General features: G+C 42.2%; 1 protein-coding gene across 1 annotated transcript; it reads right to left on the bottom strand.

Moving 5' to 3' along the window:
* Positions 1 to 1,108: 1,108 nt before the first annotated feature.
* On the bottom strand, positions 1,109 to 11,613 carry LOC104919819 (E3 ubiquitin-protein ligase pellino homolog 2). Its single transcript, XM_010731911.3, has 7 exons — positions 11,205 to 11,613; positions 6,785 to 6,914; positions 6,353 to 6,454; positions 5,846 to 6,043; positions 5,500 to 5,685; positions 5,198 to 5,403; positions 1,109 to 5,102 (listed from the first exon to the last, which is right to left on the bottom strand). The coding sequence occupies exons 1-7, from the start codon at positions 11,282 to 11,284 to the stop codon at positions 4,718 to 4,720; spliced, it is 1,287 nt and encodes a 428-aa protein (XP_010730213.1). The 5' UTR covers positions 11,285 to 11,613; the 3' UTR covers positions 1,109 to 4,717.
* Positions 11,614 to 18,334: the final 6,721 nt, after the last annotated feature.

The raw sequence follows: 18,334 nt of genomic DNA, 5'->3' as shown, positions 1-18,334 counted from the left end.
GATTCCTCCAGCTCTTCTGCTTCTGGGTTTAGACATCGAGTCTCCCTTTCATCCAGGCTGTCAGGCTTGCTTTCTCTTGTCAATACTTAATAAATGATTTTGGCAAATTCATATCAATCACTATATTATCAAAGGGGATATTTTGTCAGTGACAACTTGGAGTGTTTATTTCTCATTAAAATACATGGTGAAAAACAAGCTAAAGCAACAAATACTTTGCCCTCATTTAAAGTGTCGTGGAGTAACAGCTTGAAAGTCGTGGAGGCAAAACAACCTATGTTAGTCAAGTTCTGTGCTTTGACTGTGAAGGCCTCCCAAAAGCCACTATACTGTCCTGTGTACCGATATTATTATGGGCATAGCAAATATATAGATCCTATGAGTAAGAACATGTTACTTATTACAACTTATTAGATGAAAATTATCTTAACATGAACCGGTATTTATTTTAGTCAAAGTCTCTTCTATAGTGTCTCAGCAGGCTTTTGGTTTTCTCCCTCATTCGCTTTGGAAGAGATTAAATGTAGTGTGTCATTGAGATACCCATGAAATAGGCTTCATAATCTTTGAAAGAAAAAAAAAAAGCCTCTCCCCCATGGTTCAGGAGTGAAATCATTTCTCAACAAACTTTTGAATAACACCACTCTCAGCAGGTCTTTCAGGAGACATCCAGAATTCTTTGCAAAGGAACCGACTTAAGTCTTTTAAATTGCTATTTTAAATCAAGCGTCCTGTAATTTTGCAGCCATTTGCGTGCGTCTTATCACATTTGCGTGGTGACGAACGTGACTGCCAAAAATTGCTCATTTAAACAGTTGATTATTTTAAAGAGGTGATGCAACTCAGAGCAACCTCAGCGTAGAGTTTGTGTGTGTGTGTGTGTGTGTGTGTGTGTGTGTGCCCTGCTGCCAGCATCAAGCTGGTAGAGAGCACCCTCTGCTGGCACAAACGCTTGTGAAGCACACCACTTAACTCTTTTTTTTTTGCTGCATTTAAATGCGATGAACTTTATTCTGTTTAATAAGCACATTCTTGACTTTATGCTGATCTACAGTATTTCACAGCCTGAAGAAGAAGAAACTCAAAAACAGAGAATTTTTTTTTTTGACTTTTTAAACAGGTTTATTGACATGTGTATAGCGATTGTCTGTGCACCGGACGATTACAGAAGAATATGATATAAAATAATACAAAATAGCTGTACATAACACAGATGTATTTAAAAGGAATGCATTGTTAACTGTGAGGTTTTATGCTGTATAATAATAATAATACGTGTTAGCTACTCACTTGTCTACAGTGAGATGAGCTCAGAAGTTGAGGTTTTTGCCCTCTGGAATGAAGGTCAATTGATAGCTATAATTAAAAAGACAGGAGTTAATGATGTTACTGTCTGTAATAAACAACCTGACGCCACACTAAAATACTGTATCTGGTACTAAAATCTAAAAACAAAAAAAGGGAAAGGAAATTGCATATGGACACCTATAACCCAAAGAGGGCTCAAAGGAGGAAAGAAAAGTAAAGATCAGATCAAATTCAAATCAGAAATCAGAAAAAATAAATACATCAGGTCGTAAACTAGAAGCCAATGAGGGTGCTGCAACGGTTCTTCCATCCACATGCCAATGGTGTTACATTAATTGTTGTATATATTATCTTCAGAAGCAGAATTCACTGGATTTGGCGTGCTTAGTAAAGGGCTGCTCATCGAGATGTTTTCACAGCCTGTTTCACTAGATCCCTTTATGAAGACCCGTATGTGACTGATCCCAGACCTGCGGTGATCTACCTCTACTCTATGTCCTCTTAATGCCGTGCTACTATGTTGTTGTTTTTTGACTCTCTCCAAAACAGGCTTCATTCAAGCTGTGAATCTGAAATCACTAATCCTGAGCTACAGTAATTATCAACACTACGTCAATTATCCACCGCACTTAGACGTCGAGCTGAAGAGCAGCAAGCTTTCAATACGCTCCGAATGTCTGAATGCAAAATGAAAACAGGTGTTGTCGTGGACATCTTTCTGCAGTGAATCGGTTTGGTGGAAAATATTCGCATAGTAGTACAAAGTGGGAGTCAATAGGTCTCATTCACAAATGTCACGCATCTATCAAGTATGAGGATTTTCTTTTTCTTTTCTTTTTTTTAAGGTTCTCTCTATGTTTTCTTTTTTTTTTCCTTTTTGGAGAGGTCTTCCAAAAAAAAAAAAAAAAAAAAAAAAAAAAGAACAGGAAGGCTGCAGGTTTAACAGCTGAGGACTCGGAAGACATCTTAGTCTGCGACAGACGCTCTCAGCATGAGTAACAGGTTGGCAATCAACCGTGCAAAGTTTTTTCGAGTAGGTGTACGTGTAGTGTACATACTGTATGTGTACGTTCAGCACATGCAAGATAGACACAAGTTCCATGTGAGTGTGTATTATCAATTATACGTCTTCCACACTTGAGGCTATCATTGAAATCGTCTGATTCTTTTTTTTTTTCTTTTTTTCTCCGAGCTAGTTCACCAAGCTACACCCATAATATTCAGTTACAAAAATAGTATCACAATATAGACCATTCAATATGAGCACCAGGGAAAAGGCTAAACATAGCCTGAGTATTTGGCTACATTCATTGTCTGGGCAATGTGTGTGTGTGTGTTTTTTCTTGTTTTTTTTTTTTAAACGGTAGCAGTGTGGTAAGTGTGTGTTTGTTGGACACAGTGTTGGCAATGTTTTCTCACTCACAAGCTCTCCCTAGAACTACCACACGATAATATTCGGAAACATACAGAACTTGCTTACACTGAGTAACAACGGTTAACTAAAACCAATTATCAGTTAGAAAAATAGTTTGTTTTTTTTTCGTTTTTCTTTTTTAATACTGAACATCTAAAAGAATTCCTCCCACACCCCCAAATAAATCCCTCCCCATTTCCTAACAAAATAGTTTTCTTTGAAACAAAAAAACAAAAAAACAAAGGTTGTCTTTTGAGGTTACACAAGGTCAAACCTTTTTGACACTCCGTCACACCAACATGGACCCTGTTTAGCGTGATTCAGTAACCAGAAGTGTGTTCAAACTGACACAACAGCGGCAACGCAATATGTTGCTGCATGCTGTCATGACTGAGAAGCTGCCAAACGTGCTCGTTTCTGTCCGCATGTTTGGGTTGTTTGCAATGATTCATATTTGAATAAATCATGTATTTTAATCGCAGATTTTGGTTGCTCGTCTTTTGAAATTCTAGTTGCTTTGGTTCACGTCACATTATACTTCACGTCATTTGGAAATCAAATAAATCACGACGTTGAACACGCTTCTGGTTGAGCCCTTAACCTGGAAACCATTTCAGCCATGTTTGAAGTGACCGCCGACATAACACTTGGCTAAACATAGCACAACATCTAGCTTATCTATGGGAGTGCTATTATTGCTGCAGAGAGTTATTAAGTGGATTTTTACCCAGATTCATCCTCAGCCCTTGCTTATCCTTGTTGGCTTGATAATTAAGATACGATCTGGCCTTAAAAGATCCAGTGTGTAAGATTTAGGGGGCTCCATTTACAGAATATGGCATGGAAATAGATTATAATATGAAGAACTGTGTTTTCATTGCTGTATAATCGTGTGAACATAAGAATCATTATGTTTTGGTTACCTTAGAATGAGCCTGTCATATCTACAGATGCCGCAAGGCCCTCTTTCGTGGAGTCAACCATGTTTCTAGAGGAAAATTCTGGCTGTAGATAGGACAGCATGAGGTAACTAAATCCTACACACTGGGCCTGAATTTGTGGTGTGATCATACAGTGTGTTCTCTCTAGTGCTCCGGAGAGAATCAAAGTGTCTGCAGATTTTCATTCCAACCCAACGCTGCACATTTATGGAGTCTCTCTGCATAGATTTCAGACTAAAAGGATGCATGAAGACGAAAGATGAGAACTGCATATCATAAACATCCTGATTTTAACTGTGGTAAATCATTTTCATGACTCTACTATGAACTCCAAACACAAGCCTCTGATCTCACCTGGTTACCTCCCACATTTATGATAAGTAGTATGATAAAATGCTACCACGATCGATTAAAAAAAAGCAAATGATTGATAGCAGCATTTCACAGAATTACAGTAAAGTGTTTTAGAAATGAAGAGGTGGTCGGATATCAGGCAGAGAAGTGCGACACACGAGCACTGCAGACGTGTAAGTAGATAAAAAGGCCATTCCTTTCTTATGTGCAAAAAGCTACTCGTCATTTCATAAATGGCTTCTGAAACAGACAAATGAGAAGTGATTAGAACTGTTTGTTTCATGTGTCATAATAAATAATTAGTGGGAGGTTGTGTCATTTGATAATGGAGTGAAAATATATGTTTGAAAGGGGGTCAAGCAGCATTGTTTACGATAGATTATATATACAATTTCTTTATGAGAACCCTCTCTTGATAAAGGTTGGGTCAGTGAACTGTAGCATTTGGTTGGAATGAAAAACAGCAGAGTTTGGCCTAACCCGTGTGGAGTTTAGACTACATACTGTCCACATGACAGTATCGATTATTCTGTCTTCTTTTCACCTGTTCTGCAGATCCTAAACCAATCAACACGCACTGAAGGATAAACAAGGGGAAGGATTCTTCAGCCTCGAGCTGCATTCAGTAACAACGTTTGCGCCGTGAATGAAGCTCGGGCATCTTCCTGTTATTGTGATAGTGGTTGCTGAGGAGTTGCGACTAGTCGATGGGGCCCTGGAAGATGAGCCGCGTCCAGCCGGGGGAGCTGAGGGCAGTGGAGCAGAAAGGGCAGATAGGTCTGAAGGCGTGCGTCCCATGCGGAAGCGGGGTCTCAGCCCAGTACCTGGCTGTCCTCTCTGAGCAGACGTGGCCGCACGGCACAAAACCGTGAGTGGGGGCTCCAGCGTCTACGTACACTGCAGGTTCGCAACCCAGCCACAGGGGCACGTAGGGACCCACGCTCCTGCACAGGGGACATTCTCGGCGGGCTGTGGAACCGTCGCCCTCTCCTGGGTCCTCCACTCCCTCGGATCTCTGGCCCCAGTCGTGACGTCCGTGGACATGGCCGCACGTGAGGTAGACCCAGGGCTGACGCTCCTCAAGGCTGAAGTAACACATCAACAGAGTGTTAGTGTTTTACTTTGTGTGAAGTCCTGGTGCAAAAGGAGGTGAAAATAATGTGTATTTTGTGGCTCCCACCTGTGGCTGCGTGGCAGGCTGGGGAAGGCCAGTGTGCTGAGGCCTACGGGACACTGGGGCCGGGACGCGTTAAGCTCCTGGCGAAGTGCTTCCAGGTGACGTAGTGTGGGGGCACGCATCAGCCCCTCACCTGTACGCCACAGGAGGGTGGCCCCACACAGGTCAACCAGGGAACCGTCACGTAGTGCACTGCTCTCACCCTCCGCCTGCAGAGGTTTAAACACAGACAGACACTTACTACACAACCTTAAATGGAGCCAAAAATAAACGCAGACATGGCCTTCAAACTGGGAGGGACTGACCAGTTTGCCCCGGCTGGGACCAGAGCGCGTCTCCCGCAGGGCGTAGACATCTCCACAGACTGAGATCTCCCTCCACAGACCCTGCTTGGGGTCCTCTGGGAATCCCTCCGGGTGCATCACTAGCACCCCGTTGGTGGTCAGGCCGTCCATATGCCCATCTGGGTTTTTCCATTTGGTTGCTTTCTCCTGTGGTGGCACAGACATGAAGGCATATAAATCATTCATGATTCCCGGAAAGTAAAAAAATGAATGACGACATATCAAACCTTGATTTTATGTTTATTGTATTTTAAATTACTCTGACGCGGATTCCAAAAACATACTCTTTGATCATCAGTCCGCTCACCCCTAAGAAGATATTTTTGGAGGAATCAAAGCCAGCAGCATAGATGCGTGCGGTATAAGGTGGGTTGCGTTCACACACCACCCTGCAGGCAAAACGTGAGATGGTGCTGGGGGCGATGGAGGGGTCTTCGCCCTCTTTCCCCCCTCCGGACGTGTCTGTCACCACAAAGTCGATGGGACTTTCTGTGGAGCGTCCAATCTGCAAAGTGACATTCAAAACTAATATTAGCGAACATAACTACACAATTATTAACAGTGTTACGTCAGCTTGTGTATAAAAATAGACTTGGAAGATTTCCACACACGCCTCTATTCTTAAGACTTAATGACCACAGTTCTGAACCAAAATTATCGACCTACTGTAACAATTCCTTTTAACGTCACATAAGAGCATATTTTTGGAGAAACTTGCTCATGGTGACAAATCTATGATTACTTTTGCTGTGAAATGAGCCTTGAATTAAGTAGGGCATATAAAAAATAAAAAAAGATTTCCTTGGTGTGTTACCTGAAACATGTCTGTGTTGTTGTCATGGCAGTACTCCACCACCACCGTCTGGTTACGAGACAGAGTGAAAGAGATGCTGTGCTGCCCCCTGCTGTGGACAGCCTGCAACAACAACGCCAAGAAGCAAAGTTGATTTTCAAGTTTTCATTTTCTCGACAGCTCAAACATCAGATTTGATATTGTTTTATGTTGTTGCTCAAAAGTTAATCAGATGTAGCTGCGTCAATAATTACAAAATTTCAGACTTGAATGTGGCATTAGAAAGCGGCATGTGACAGTGACCTGAATGTGATTCAGAGGATGGACAGCCCACATGCTCGTCATGCTTAGTCATCCTTCCTCTAGCTCATTTTAAAATAGACAACAAGGGAGTGACAGGAAGGAAACTTGAGTCTGATAAAACATACAGTACACGCACACACATGTGCATACCTTGCTGTCCTGTGGCGTGTTGAGGATGTGCACGGCGCTGGGCTTGACGCCGTTGGCCTTGGCCCTTCGGTACAGAGCGAAGCGGCTCTTTCTGCGCCCACGGTCTCCGCTTGGAAGAGAGCCATTGTACCTGAAGAAGGACAAATAAAAAACAAGCACGGGATGAAGATACAGACATGAGGACGTCACGATCAGACTCATCTAGATCAGACTCAAGAGAAGACACGCTCACGAGTTCAAGTTCATCAAACTTTATTGAGAAAGCCTGATAGTGGGGGAATTTTTAAAAAAAGTGTGATCTCGCTGTTTGCATACTGCATTTATGATCTGTCATCACATGTGGGAACGCTATAAATAAAATGTCACTTACGGTGCCAAGATGTCTGAAGAAATAACTGCAATTATAGCGCGAGCTATAAATGATTTTGTGCGTCTTCACAGCTACATTACCGCAGATTCTTCTGAAATGAATTTAGAGCAGCACACCGGGCCACTCATGACTCACATTAAACTGCTCAACCTCAACGAAAAAAGGACAACTACCCGCTGATCTCGCTCACGCTGCTCGCACTTAAGGCTCACACTTACAGAAGAGGAGCTCGCTCTTCATCTAAACTCCTTTTTTTCAGCATTTTCAGCAGCATTGAATCTTTTTTTTTTTCCCATTAAAGATTATTTTGGGGGATTTTATTACCTTTATATTAAAACAGGAGCAGCTGAAGAGAGGCAGGAAAGTAGGGAGGGCGTGTGCTCCACCCGGCAAGACCATTACATTAAACATGCAGCATTGACTAAACGTGTTTGTTACTACTTTGAAGGTTTGTGTTCATTAATAAAAACAGACATTGAAGATCAGGTTCTTCTCAAGAGAGCGATAAATAAATAATGTATTCTAGAGTTTTATAATCCAATATCAATCTTTTTTTCTTTTCTTTTGAAAAGATAATGAAATAAACTCTTCTGGTGCTGATCACCAGCACTTTGTTTTGAAGCTGGGCTGTGCATCAGTTAGGTCCAAGCAGAAGGTTAAAATGCTGCTTTTTAGGCTTTTTTTTTTAGCTAATCAGCAGGATATGGTCCTTGTTAAAAGCTATTTAGAGGTTACCCAGCAGGCAAAAAGACTTTGTGAGGGACAATAACTGCCTTTGCTGGCCTTCAGACTTGATCACATCACAGAGCATCTGGTCTGGCTCCGTTCTGATCTGTCTCACAGAGGCCTCGCGGCATTGGCTGAGGAACTCGCTGCCTGGTTTGATGTTTGCACTCATCATGAGCAAGTCAATCAATGGCCATTTTGAAAACCGATTCATTAAAATCAGCTGGTCAAATGCAAAAATGTGCTTTCATTTCTTCACTTTATGTCAATACAAAAACTGAATACTTTGGGTTTTGCTGCTGGTCAACAGTGATTTTTGTGAAATGTGAAATGACATGTTTCTGATCATCTGACAACAGATTCATTGATTATGAATATTAGCTGCAGTTCCAATAAAACAAAATGGTGTACGAGGACAACTGTTCATCTATGTATTACATGTATTACCAATATGCGGCAAACTGGATGTCTTTTGAGTTTTTAGACTGAGTCAGTTGGACTAGACACCCTTCATACCGCCATAACTTTGTGTCTTAGGTGCCTAAATGATAAAAACACATGTCAGCTAGGTGTAAATACTCGAGTTAACCCAAACAATCTTTATGAGAGGTAAGGAACACTACATCAACAGCAACTTTACAAGCCACAGTTACATCTGTTTAATATCTATTCAAATTCTGACACTTCATGACACTTATTTATTTTGCTTTCCTGTGATTTGGAGAAATAAACCTAAATCTAACCAGATTCGATACAAACTGAACTGGGGAATTAAGCTAGAAACAAACCATCAACTTTTGTTGACATTATGCAGCTATGCTTACATTAATATCCAAAACAGAACCTACAGCCGGATCAGGATTTTGGTGAGAGGATTGGTTATGTCACATGGAAAAACCGTCAAACACGCACACCACATTTACTCGTGATATTATTTTTTTAATGTGTCCAGTCCAGTCGTAGAGGATGACTCAGTGCTCTGCCTGTCAGTTTAAACTGGACCCTGTCTGATAAGAGGAGGACTGGGTCAGGAAAAAGAAGAGGCACATGAGAACAGATTTTCTGGGTGAGGGGGGGGTTCTGGTTAATAGGCAGAGAGGACGAATGGGACCGAGGATAAGAGGACACAGGAGAGGAAATCGGCTTATGGAAAGAGAAATGGTGGCCGTGCCTTGACAGAAACAGAGACAGAAAAGAAGTCAGAGTCGCTATCGCGAGTATTCAAGATGGAAATTACAGCTAAATGAATGAAATAAAAGAGAGAGCAGGGCGAGGGAGACAAGAGGGACAGAAAAGTCTAGAGAGGAGGCTTGGCAGAGGTCAGTCGAGGGGGGAAAAGGCCGGTGGAAGAGCAGCTCAACAAAGTACGATCAGCCTGGCAGCCCTGCCCTGCATCATGCACGTGCGTACATCATAAAGCACCGTATGAAATATTCACTCCTTCTGCCCCTCGACGCGGGGTTTATTTTCGTTGAGGGCAAGTCACCAATGAGAAAGTCAGCACTCAGCAAAACACCGGGACTGAGTGAGAGATGGGGGAATGCGACAGATACAGTGTGGAGACGGGTTTACGGGTGACGTGGAAAGAAAGGTGTGCGATGAGATAAACACAGAGAACAAGAGGGTGTCTGCTTGGTGATGTGAGTGGGTGTTGAGTGAGTTAAGCCTCGCTGGGGTGCTGGACAGGGGGCAGAACTGTACACGGTGTCCGGAGACTAACTATTTGCAACGAGCAATGGGCAGGCAGCCACTGCAAAGATCACATGGCCTGCAGTGAAGCAGGCATCGACCACGCGGGGCATGTGATCATCAAGGCTGACAGATGCAAAGTTTAAAACCACGCTGGCACTAAAAACAGGCCAGGAGAATGTGATATCGGACAGGAAGCAGTAGAAAGAACATCCTGTTCTGACACCAGGTATCTGCTGTGTGTTTGGGGGACAGATGGAGTGGCCTGAAATCAAAGTGTGTGTATCCACTATAATCAGATGTATATCGTGTTATATAACAAAATAACAGCAATAACGGTAGACGGTCTTTCAGTTGAAGCATTATCCACTTCTCGCACGTCACTCAGCCCTTGTTCAAACCAGAGAGATGACACTCATAATAGCCTGCAAAGATCAGACCGCACCTCAGACGCTACAGTTTTAAAGTGAGCTAATAGAAATGCACTTTACAACCCTCACGAGTGAGGCACACCGCAGAGCACGTTGGTGTTTAAGTTGCATGGCCAAAACCTCACAGAAATCACTTCCTTAATCTGATCCCAGGGTGTAAAAAGGACCGCTCTGTTCAAACGGTCAGATGACGAGGAGGAGGCCGACTAATCAGTATGCTGATGCAGGCCGGGGCTAACAGCCACGTTCAGCCGGAGGGGAAGAGATAGGCCATTAGGTCAGTTATCTTTGGCGTACACAGGAAGCTCCGCAGGGCAGGAGGGAGGCCTGTGTAAGCCTGGATATGACTGTGTGGGTGTGTGTGTTTGTGTGTGTGTGTGTGTTGTGGCATTTCTAGTCCCTGCAGACCCCTGCACAGTGTGGTGGTGGTGGTGGTGGTGGAGCTGCAGGGGTGGAAATGCTGTGGAAGCTGGTGGCTGTCATCAGCACATCCTGCCTATATACTTGAGTGCTTGTGTGTGCTGGTGATGTAGTAGGGCTTTTCTCCTCCTCCTCCTCCTCCTCCTACTCCTCCTTGGCATGGATGGTCATCTGGCTGCGACGTTTATTAATTAATAATAAAAAAAGAGGCTTTATGACTAAATAATATGAGCGAGGTGCATGAATATTTCAGACAATGATATCATCCCCACAGTCCTACTTTTAGCCATCTCACATCCAGCATAGTATGACATCATTGGGATTTTCAGCTTGAGCAATCCAGCTCTGCTTTCCACCACCACCACCTCTACAACCATTGATGAAAAAGCGGCTACATCCGTAGTAGCATTATGTGCAATTTTTCTTTTTTTTTGCACATGGTGTGGAAACAACAGCCAGCTTTCAGAGGATATGTCTTAACACAAAGTTAAGTTTGTAACATTTACAACACGACCACACACCGGTGCTATACGACGAAAAAAAAAAGGGGGGAGGCTTGAAACATGAGCTAAAATGTGTTACTATAGCGTCTTCTCTCCATAAAACAGGCTTTTGTTTCATAAAGAGAGGTGTGTTAAAAAAGCTTCAAACGTCATGTGTTGGTTTTTTTATTGTGCCAAATCGTGCCGCTACATATTTAACATTCATTTTGCAGCTGGAGGTTTCCCGTCCTACACAATTTCACTATCGCCCCTAGGTTTTTTTTTTTTCTTTTTTCACTTACCCCAAAATGACCAACTCGCCGTATTTTACCGGGTCTTTAACGGGCACATCATCATCTCCGTCTTTTTTCGGTGAATTCATCAGACTGGACTGCTCCAGGAGGGAAAAAACAAAACAAAACAAAAAACGCGTCCAATGGCCAGTAGTGTTAAAGCAATGCTAACACACTCGAAACTGTAGGGAAGTGATTTTGGGGTTTGTAGTCTTTATCAAAGTTTGGACACAGTTGGACAAAGTTTTTCCAGACTTCTTGTCGTTTGTTTTATTGTTTTAATCCCGTGAAGGCGCATCTTTTCGTGGCTTTTTATTATTTTTTTCAACGCCAGTGTGAAGCTAGTTGGTATCGCCACATATCTGCTCAGTAGCACAGGATACAACAACGGCTAACGGCAGGGAGTGGGACATACCATATTGTGTAGGGGGGTCGATGAAAAACGTTGTCCCTGAAAATAGTTGACAGACTTGCTTCTGCGCTCATAAATACACACTTGTTGGATTTGTTTTGGTATTAACAACACTTCACTGGCGATTTGGAGAAAACAAAACATACTCATAATTCAATATAAAAACATACTTAAGCATAACCCCCCCTCTCTTTGGAATAAGACATGGTGCAGCCTTGCTGAGACGCTGGCTCCCACTGCTAGAATAAAATGAGGCATTAGGAAGTCCAGAGGAAGTGTCCACATCCCCTGACATGTAAAGGCGCACTGCTACATTTAAATTAAAACACTAGTCCATTTGGTTTAATGTGTGTAATGCATGTAGCTCTGATCTCGTGGGTGATTATGAAGTCTGACGTAATGAGATGCTTCAGGGGGGTGTGGTGTAAGCCTAGGATGTGGGTCACTACTGCATCCCCAGACTGGAGACCCTTTCTTTATGCCTGCATCTCATGTGGGAGTTGGGAGACATATATGTATAATATATATATGGAGCCAACACTTCCACCTCTGTCTCTCTCTAACACATGCACAAGGAGTGGTGTCTATGTACTTACTCATCATACTGTGACCACATGAGGGCAGTACGCCTCAGTTGCACAAGTACAACTTTCAAGTTAAGTTAGTCAAGTGTAGCTTATTACAATCATTTGTATATCTAAACATCAGTTCTACCTGTGCACTGGGTCATTGACTTCCACTGCATTCCCCCCGTGTGTGTGTTTCCAGTTTCTGGTATTTGAATGAATGGGACTGAGACTTACAGTCACAGTCAGATACAGCTGCCTTGTCACATACTTGGCACATTTTCCTTCCAACAGCCTGCTTGTTGTTCATTGTTATTTGATGAGACAGAAAGCAAAGCCCTTTGCTGCAGGCTTTTTGGACAGAACACGGGTCTGGGGTGTCAGTAACAGAATCTGCTCCACAATCTCCACAGCGGCATTGGCTGCATTCATCTGGGACAGTAGCCTACTTCGTGTTCTGGCGGGGTGGTGTGACATGTAGTGGCTTGCATGCAGGGTAAGGCACACAGGCGCCATGCAGCCTCCCTAGCATGTTTCTATGCAGTGTTTGTCGGTGATGTTGGTGGTGTCATTAAAACGTTTGCATGTGCAAATTTAACTGAGTTGTTACCTGAGTGATGTGATAACCAAATGAAATGGCCTCCCTCACACAATTCTGCAACTACAGCAGGATTATTGATGACACCTGATGTGGTGGTGACTCATGAGTAAGATTCAACATAACAAACACCTAGCAACCACACCCTTAATCTGTGAATGACAGCTCACTGTAGTCACAGAGTAATCAACCAACTGCAGTGGTGACTCACCTCATACAGGGATACAATAGTATACAAGCTTCACTGTGTATTTCCGAAGTTTAACCTCCAACATACTTTTCTTCTGAGATACAAAGTAGAAACTGGATGGACCAGATGTGTGTGTGTGTGTGTGTGTGCATGTTTCAGTGAGTTTCTTTCCTACTCTGGGATTAAGGTCACACCCTCCTCACTCTCTGTCTCTTTCCTTTGCTCTCTCTTTTCTCTCTGGCTGTCCCTGTCCTTGTTTGGCTAAATATTAACATTTAAAATATATCCAGCCTACATCAGACAGGAGGAATCCTCACTGATCCCCTTAATTTACACTTTGTTTATGCCCATAATAATCAACCACCAGGGCAAGGATCCAGTTTGCACTGTTGGAGAGTATTTACAGTCTTGTCTATCCAGGAATGTACAAGATAAAGAATGCACCGCTAGGCCATTAACTGTATTGGATACAAAATATTTATTAATAATGTAGTATTTCATTAATCCCCATGGGAGGATTTCTGCAACAGAGCAATGGGAGGGATCAATCTGCTAAAAGATACTTAGCAGACCACATACTTATCATTAAAAAGTTGATTTTTTGGTTCATAAACCATCTTTTCGATCATAAAACCGCTCCAAATAGGCATGTTAATATAGAAACGACCTTTCCATGGTGTCATCAGTTTTGTCATGTAGATCCTCTTGCAGTCAAAGTGATAAAAGAGTAGTTGATTCAATCAGTAAAAAAATATTGGACATGGCAGTTTTAATTGACAGCCACTGTGTTCTATGAAGCTTCATCTGCCAAACAAATCCTCATGAGTGAATCACAGTGTGAGGTATCAGCTGCCTTGCACATTGGGCTGCTGTAGTTTTGCACATTGTTGCTACTGAGTAGTATTAACAGCTCATAAAATACAGTTTTGACATACAAATGCTATATAGTAGTTCAGTTCAGTTCAGTAAGTCAGCAGCATGTAACAATTTTAAACTTCCATTTATGGCAGCCTGCTCTGACATTTATGTCACTGCCGTAAATATAAAGGATCCAACTAGCCAAACTGGAAAGGAATTTGTAGTCTACTCTGTAGCCTTCCACAGTGTGTAGTTGCGAACAACCTCGTTGCATCACACAAGTCATCTAGAAACCATATTTGGTGAGCAAATCACAGATCAGATTGTATGCCTAATTGTGAACATGTGGAATGCATTACCTCTGCTATCATTATGTAGTTTTTGGCAGGCTGTATTTCAAGTCAAGCGAAACATAGTAGAAGAGGTAGCCACCGATCATTTATAATTGCATGGTCGTGCAAAACATACACAAATAAGAAATGTGTAGGAGTAACTCTACTCTATGTTCCTGATATATACAAATACAGCCACATATTTACCAATTCTAAACATTTATATATACATGTGATAACAATAAAATAAACACATACCGAAAAGTAAGTGGTGAGGGGCAGAGGAATAAATCACATTCCTAAAAACAGACAAGGTGAACAGATTGGAAAATTCTCCTTTTAAACACACACATGCTCTTTGCACATAATTGCATGATACCGCTAATGCTTTTGGCCGAAGAGCCGGATTCACAGACTGTACACTATCAGACACGGGTTCATAATGAATGTTACTTCTGGGTTTGTTTCCATGATTTATCTCCAGAACGTCAGCGTATCAGTGACATAAAGATGCTGCTGGTCCAACGGGCCTCGGTCTGAGGATTTAATTGATGTTGATTTAAAGAGGTGAAAAGATGAAAACAGATATTTGGTTGAAGAATAGTAAGTAAGCGATGGGAGTCAAGACAGTCAATTTAAAGCACTTAGATGTGCTACGGCCATCTGCCGCTGAGTCTTTGTCAATGTTGCCATAGAGACAAGAGCAACAAAGAAAAGGTATTTCTGTAATTCAGCAACCTTGTCTCCCCTGTCTGTAGTTAAAGCTTAGATGGACTGGTGAAGCAGAACCTCAGACTTTTGGATACAATGTGCACCAAGAGAGCAACAAGAGTTCACCTAAATACACATCATGATGATATGTAAGAAATCCCTGTGGGCTTGTATAAGTATAAGTGCGTGAAGCCTGGCTTGTAGCACAAAGGGCAGTGTCCTACCTGTGATGCACGAGCGCACACATGTCTGCTAGGCGTATGTCTCTGTGTGTGTGAGAGAGACACCATACTCCTTTAACTTGATGAGGAGGGAGGCTCCTACATAGAGCAGGCACGATACTGCAGATGGCTCAGCATATTCCCATTCTCTATGGGCACCGGGACACAACAGGCTCTGCTAGTGATTTTGGCTCCCTACAGGGGAGACTAATTGCATACACAAGCAGGTTTGTTGCAAAACACTGAAAATGAATAGCATTATAACCAGTGGCGATTGATTGTATATACTGTAGATAATAGCTTTAGCCAACACAGTCACAAAGTGTACATTCATTGCAGTTTCAACAGTTCTTTTATTTCCACAGTTTTGAAATATGGCCTGGTATCCGGCAGTTTGATTACACATAATGGTGTTTTTAGATTTTGGACATTGTTGGGCAAGACAAGAAAATATGACATGAGGTCATGTGAGGAGCAGAAGATAGGGAAGTGATTTAAGGCTCTCATAGACACAATCTCAGAAAGAAGTGGACCTAATAAAACTGCTGCACATGTGACAAGATTAACCTTTGTAGTCGTTACACTTTATGTATTCCAGTATTTCAATAATAAAAGAGTTATCGATTATGTTCAATCACAATATACAAAAAAAAAAAAATTGAATATATGCAATACTTGCAAGGAGCTAACTTAATTCTAAAAGTACAGTGGGATACAGAGAAACAAGAGACTTGTCGCAGGGCTGAGAAATGAACATCATGTGTGGCCTTTTATTAGGACAACTGCAGCTCAGCTTAAACACTGACTAGCGAGACGAGGCGTCCTTTGTACAAATCACTGGGCTCCATGGAGCACCTGCCAACAACCTGCCATACATGTACATGATCACATAGGCTATGCACTCAGCTGCCGGCGTGCTTTACACAAAAGCAGATGGCTCCTCAGACAGGTCATTAATAAGAGCCGGTGGGGAGGCTGTGTGTGGTGGGTTATTTTTGGATTTAGTGTTGTGTGTTATTTAGGGATGAAAGTTGTATTGGTGACTCTATTTCTGTGTTTGTGTAAGTGGGTGGTTTCCAACAGGAACCAGAGAGAGCAACATTTAAAGTAATTGGCTGCCTGTTCTGTCCGATAGCACGCCACAGCAGACCTATTAATAATTACACAATGTGTGAATGGCAGCCTTTGACCCAGCTTCAACAGGTTTCTATCAACACAGCTTTTAAAGAATGAATGAAGGCATAGTGACACTTGTTGGCTTGTTTTCTCACCACTTAAGATGAAGCAACACTAGGGAATTAACTGAGATCTAAATGATGTTGATTCACCTCCTCTTGGCCAAACTCATATTTAAAGCACTGTACTGTACCGCCTCGGTTTCACAGCAGAGAGTCAGTCCAGGTAATTACAGTGCTGTTTAACAGACACATAATTTCCTTTCGAATAACAAAACCCTGCTCTAACGGTTTTACTCTAGACCCAGGCAGACAGGTCTGTTGTACTTCTCACTTCTTTTTTATCTCTGTGGTGTGCCATGTGTCACACAGGAAGGTTGCAGCATATGTCACTTCCTGTCACAAACGAAAATCAACATTTACACATCACTTCAGGTTTTCATCTACGGAGCAAAAAATTCTCCATAACAAGAAAACTGTGTGGCTTCCTGTTATTTATTTTTTTATATCTGCTAAAGCGACACGTGTGACAGTAATCAGTTTCACTGAGAGATTTGAGAGAAGTGCTAACTTCATCTATTAAGTTTCCTGTATGAGAGTTCGGTTTACAGATCTTGGATACAACCGCATCAATGACAATAAAAATGTAGGTTAAATAGACAGTGAGAAAAACAATGTGAAAATATATGTATCCACAGATCTCTCCACCTGCTCTTATTTTTATTTTTCAAGACAGTGATAGTGATAAAGCAGGTTCTGTTAAAAGTATGCTTTTCCCAAAGGATGTGGAAAAAGCAATACTTTCACTTCTCAGCCTCCATTAATTACATCTGTGAGACTGAATCATTGCCCCTGCACACATCCCTCCCACTGCACAGCTTCTCCGCCAAATGCAAACACAGGCCTAGGGCTCCCTGTAATTATTAGCACATTGTCCAAGGCGGAGGGAAATGCAATGTGCGACAGATTCTGAGGAGCTTACAACCGGCTGGAAGCTGAATGTCACTCTGCATGCTGCTTTTATTACTCTGTTTAAACGGGCCCCATGACAACCGAGACACTGAGACTTTCTGAGCTTTAGCTGCAGCCCATCCAGCCAGTCTTAAAGTCCCTTTGTGTGTGTCAATATTTCTTGGACAGGAAATGCCTGTAAAGACAACTGCAGATAATCATTCAATCAAAAGTGAAATAAAATGGAAAACAAAAAGCAATCCATGGGTGAATCTTATCCTTGCTGAGCTCAACAAGAATTGGTTAGAGAAAGATTAGGCAGAAGGGTGTGTTCAAGGAACACAATATTTTTTGGTCCTGTTGCCCGTGGCAACTGGGGGATGCACTGCCCTGTATTAGAAAAGCCCCAGAGGTACTGGAGACAGGCGGGGGATGTGGTGGTGGATTGTGACAGCTAAGGGAATGCCTTTTAAGTAAATTATAAGAGTGACTATGGTCTAAACATCAGGTTAGCAGGTGATGAGGAGTGACAAGTTTAATTATGCATGAAAGATTTTCATTGGACCACTTAACGGACACTTTTCTTATGAATTTCCAATTTATTAGACACATGTCAAGGCTGCAGTCATTTCTTTAATCGTCAAGGATCGGTGTGTAGGATTTTGTGGCACCTAGATGTGTAGGCGTTGATTGCACCCCCCTTGTTTCACCCTCTCCTTTCTAGCTTGAACTGAGAAACTATATCGGCTGTGAAAGGAGCGAAAAACATGAAAGGTCCTCTCGGGCGCCTGTGTTTAGTTTGACTGTTCTGGGCTACTGTATAGAAAACATGGCAGACTCTGTATGAGGACCCACGGCATATGTAGACATGAATGTAACGTTAACGTGGCAAACAATTGTTTGTTGTAACATTTCTTATTTTCAGGTGATTACACTTAACAATGAAAAGATAGCTATAGGCTACAAGTTATTTTCAGTTCCTGCCAGATTCTGTTCTTCTACACCGGCACCTTTAAATAGAAAATATAACAGGAAGTGTTCCACCACAACTTTGCAACTGTAAAACATAATTGTAGTTAACATACGGCTAACGTTTTACTGTAGGCGGTCTGTGCACTGTTGTCA

Source organism: Larimichthys crocea, chromosome XI, assembly GCF_000972845.2.
Source record: "Larimichthys crocea isolate SSNF chromosome XI, L_crocea_2.0, whole genome shotgun sequence".
In the NCBI taxonomy this organism is placed as follows: Eukaryota; Metazoa; Chordata; class Actinopteri; family Sciaenidae; genus Larimichthys; species Larimichthys crocea.
This window is presented reverse-complemented; position numbering and strand designations above follow the sequence as displayed.

Coding starts and splice junctions, on each gene's coding strand:
- LOC104919819 (XM_010731911.3), bottom strand. CDS start 11,284: ATGAATTCACCGAAAAAAGACGGAGATGATGATGTGCCCGTTAAAGAC. Junction 6,455..6,784: donor ACACGCCACAGGACAGCAAG/GTATGCACATGT, acceptor TTGTTGTTGCAG/GCTGTCCACAGCAGGGGGCA. Junction 6,044..6,352: donor ACAACACAGACATGTTTCAG/GTAACACACCAA, acceptor GTCACTTTGCAG/ATTGGACGCTCCACAGAAAG.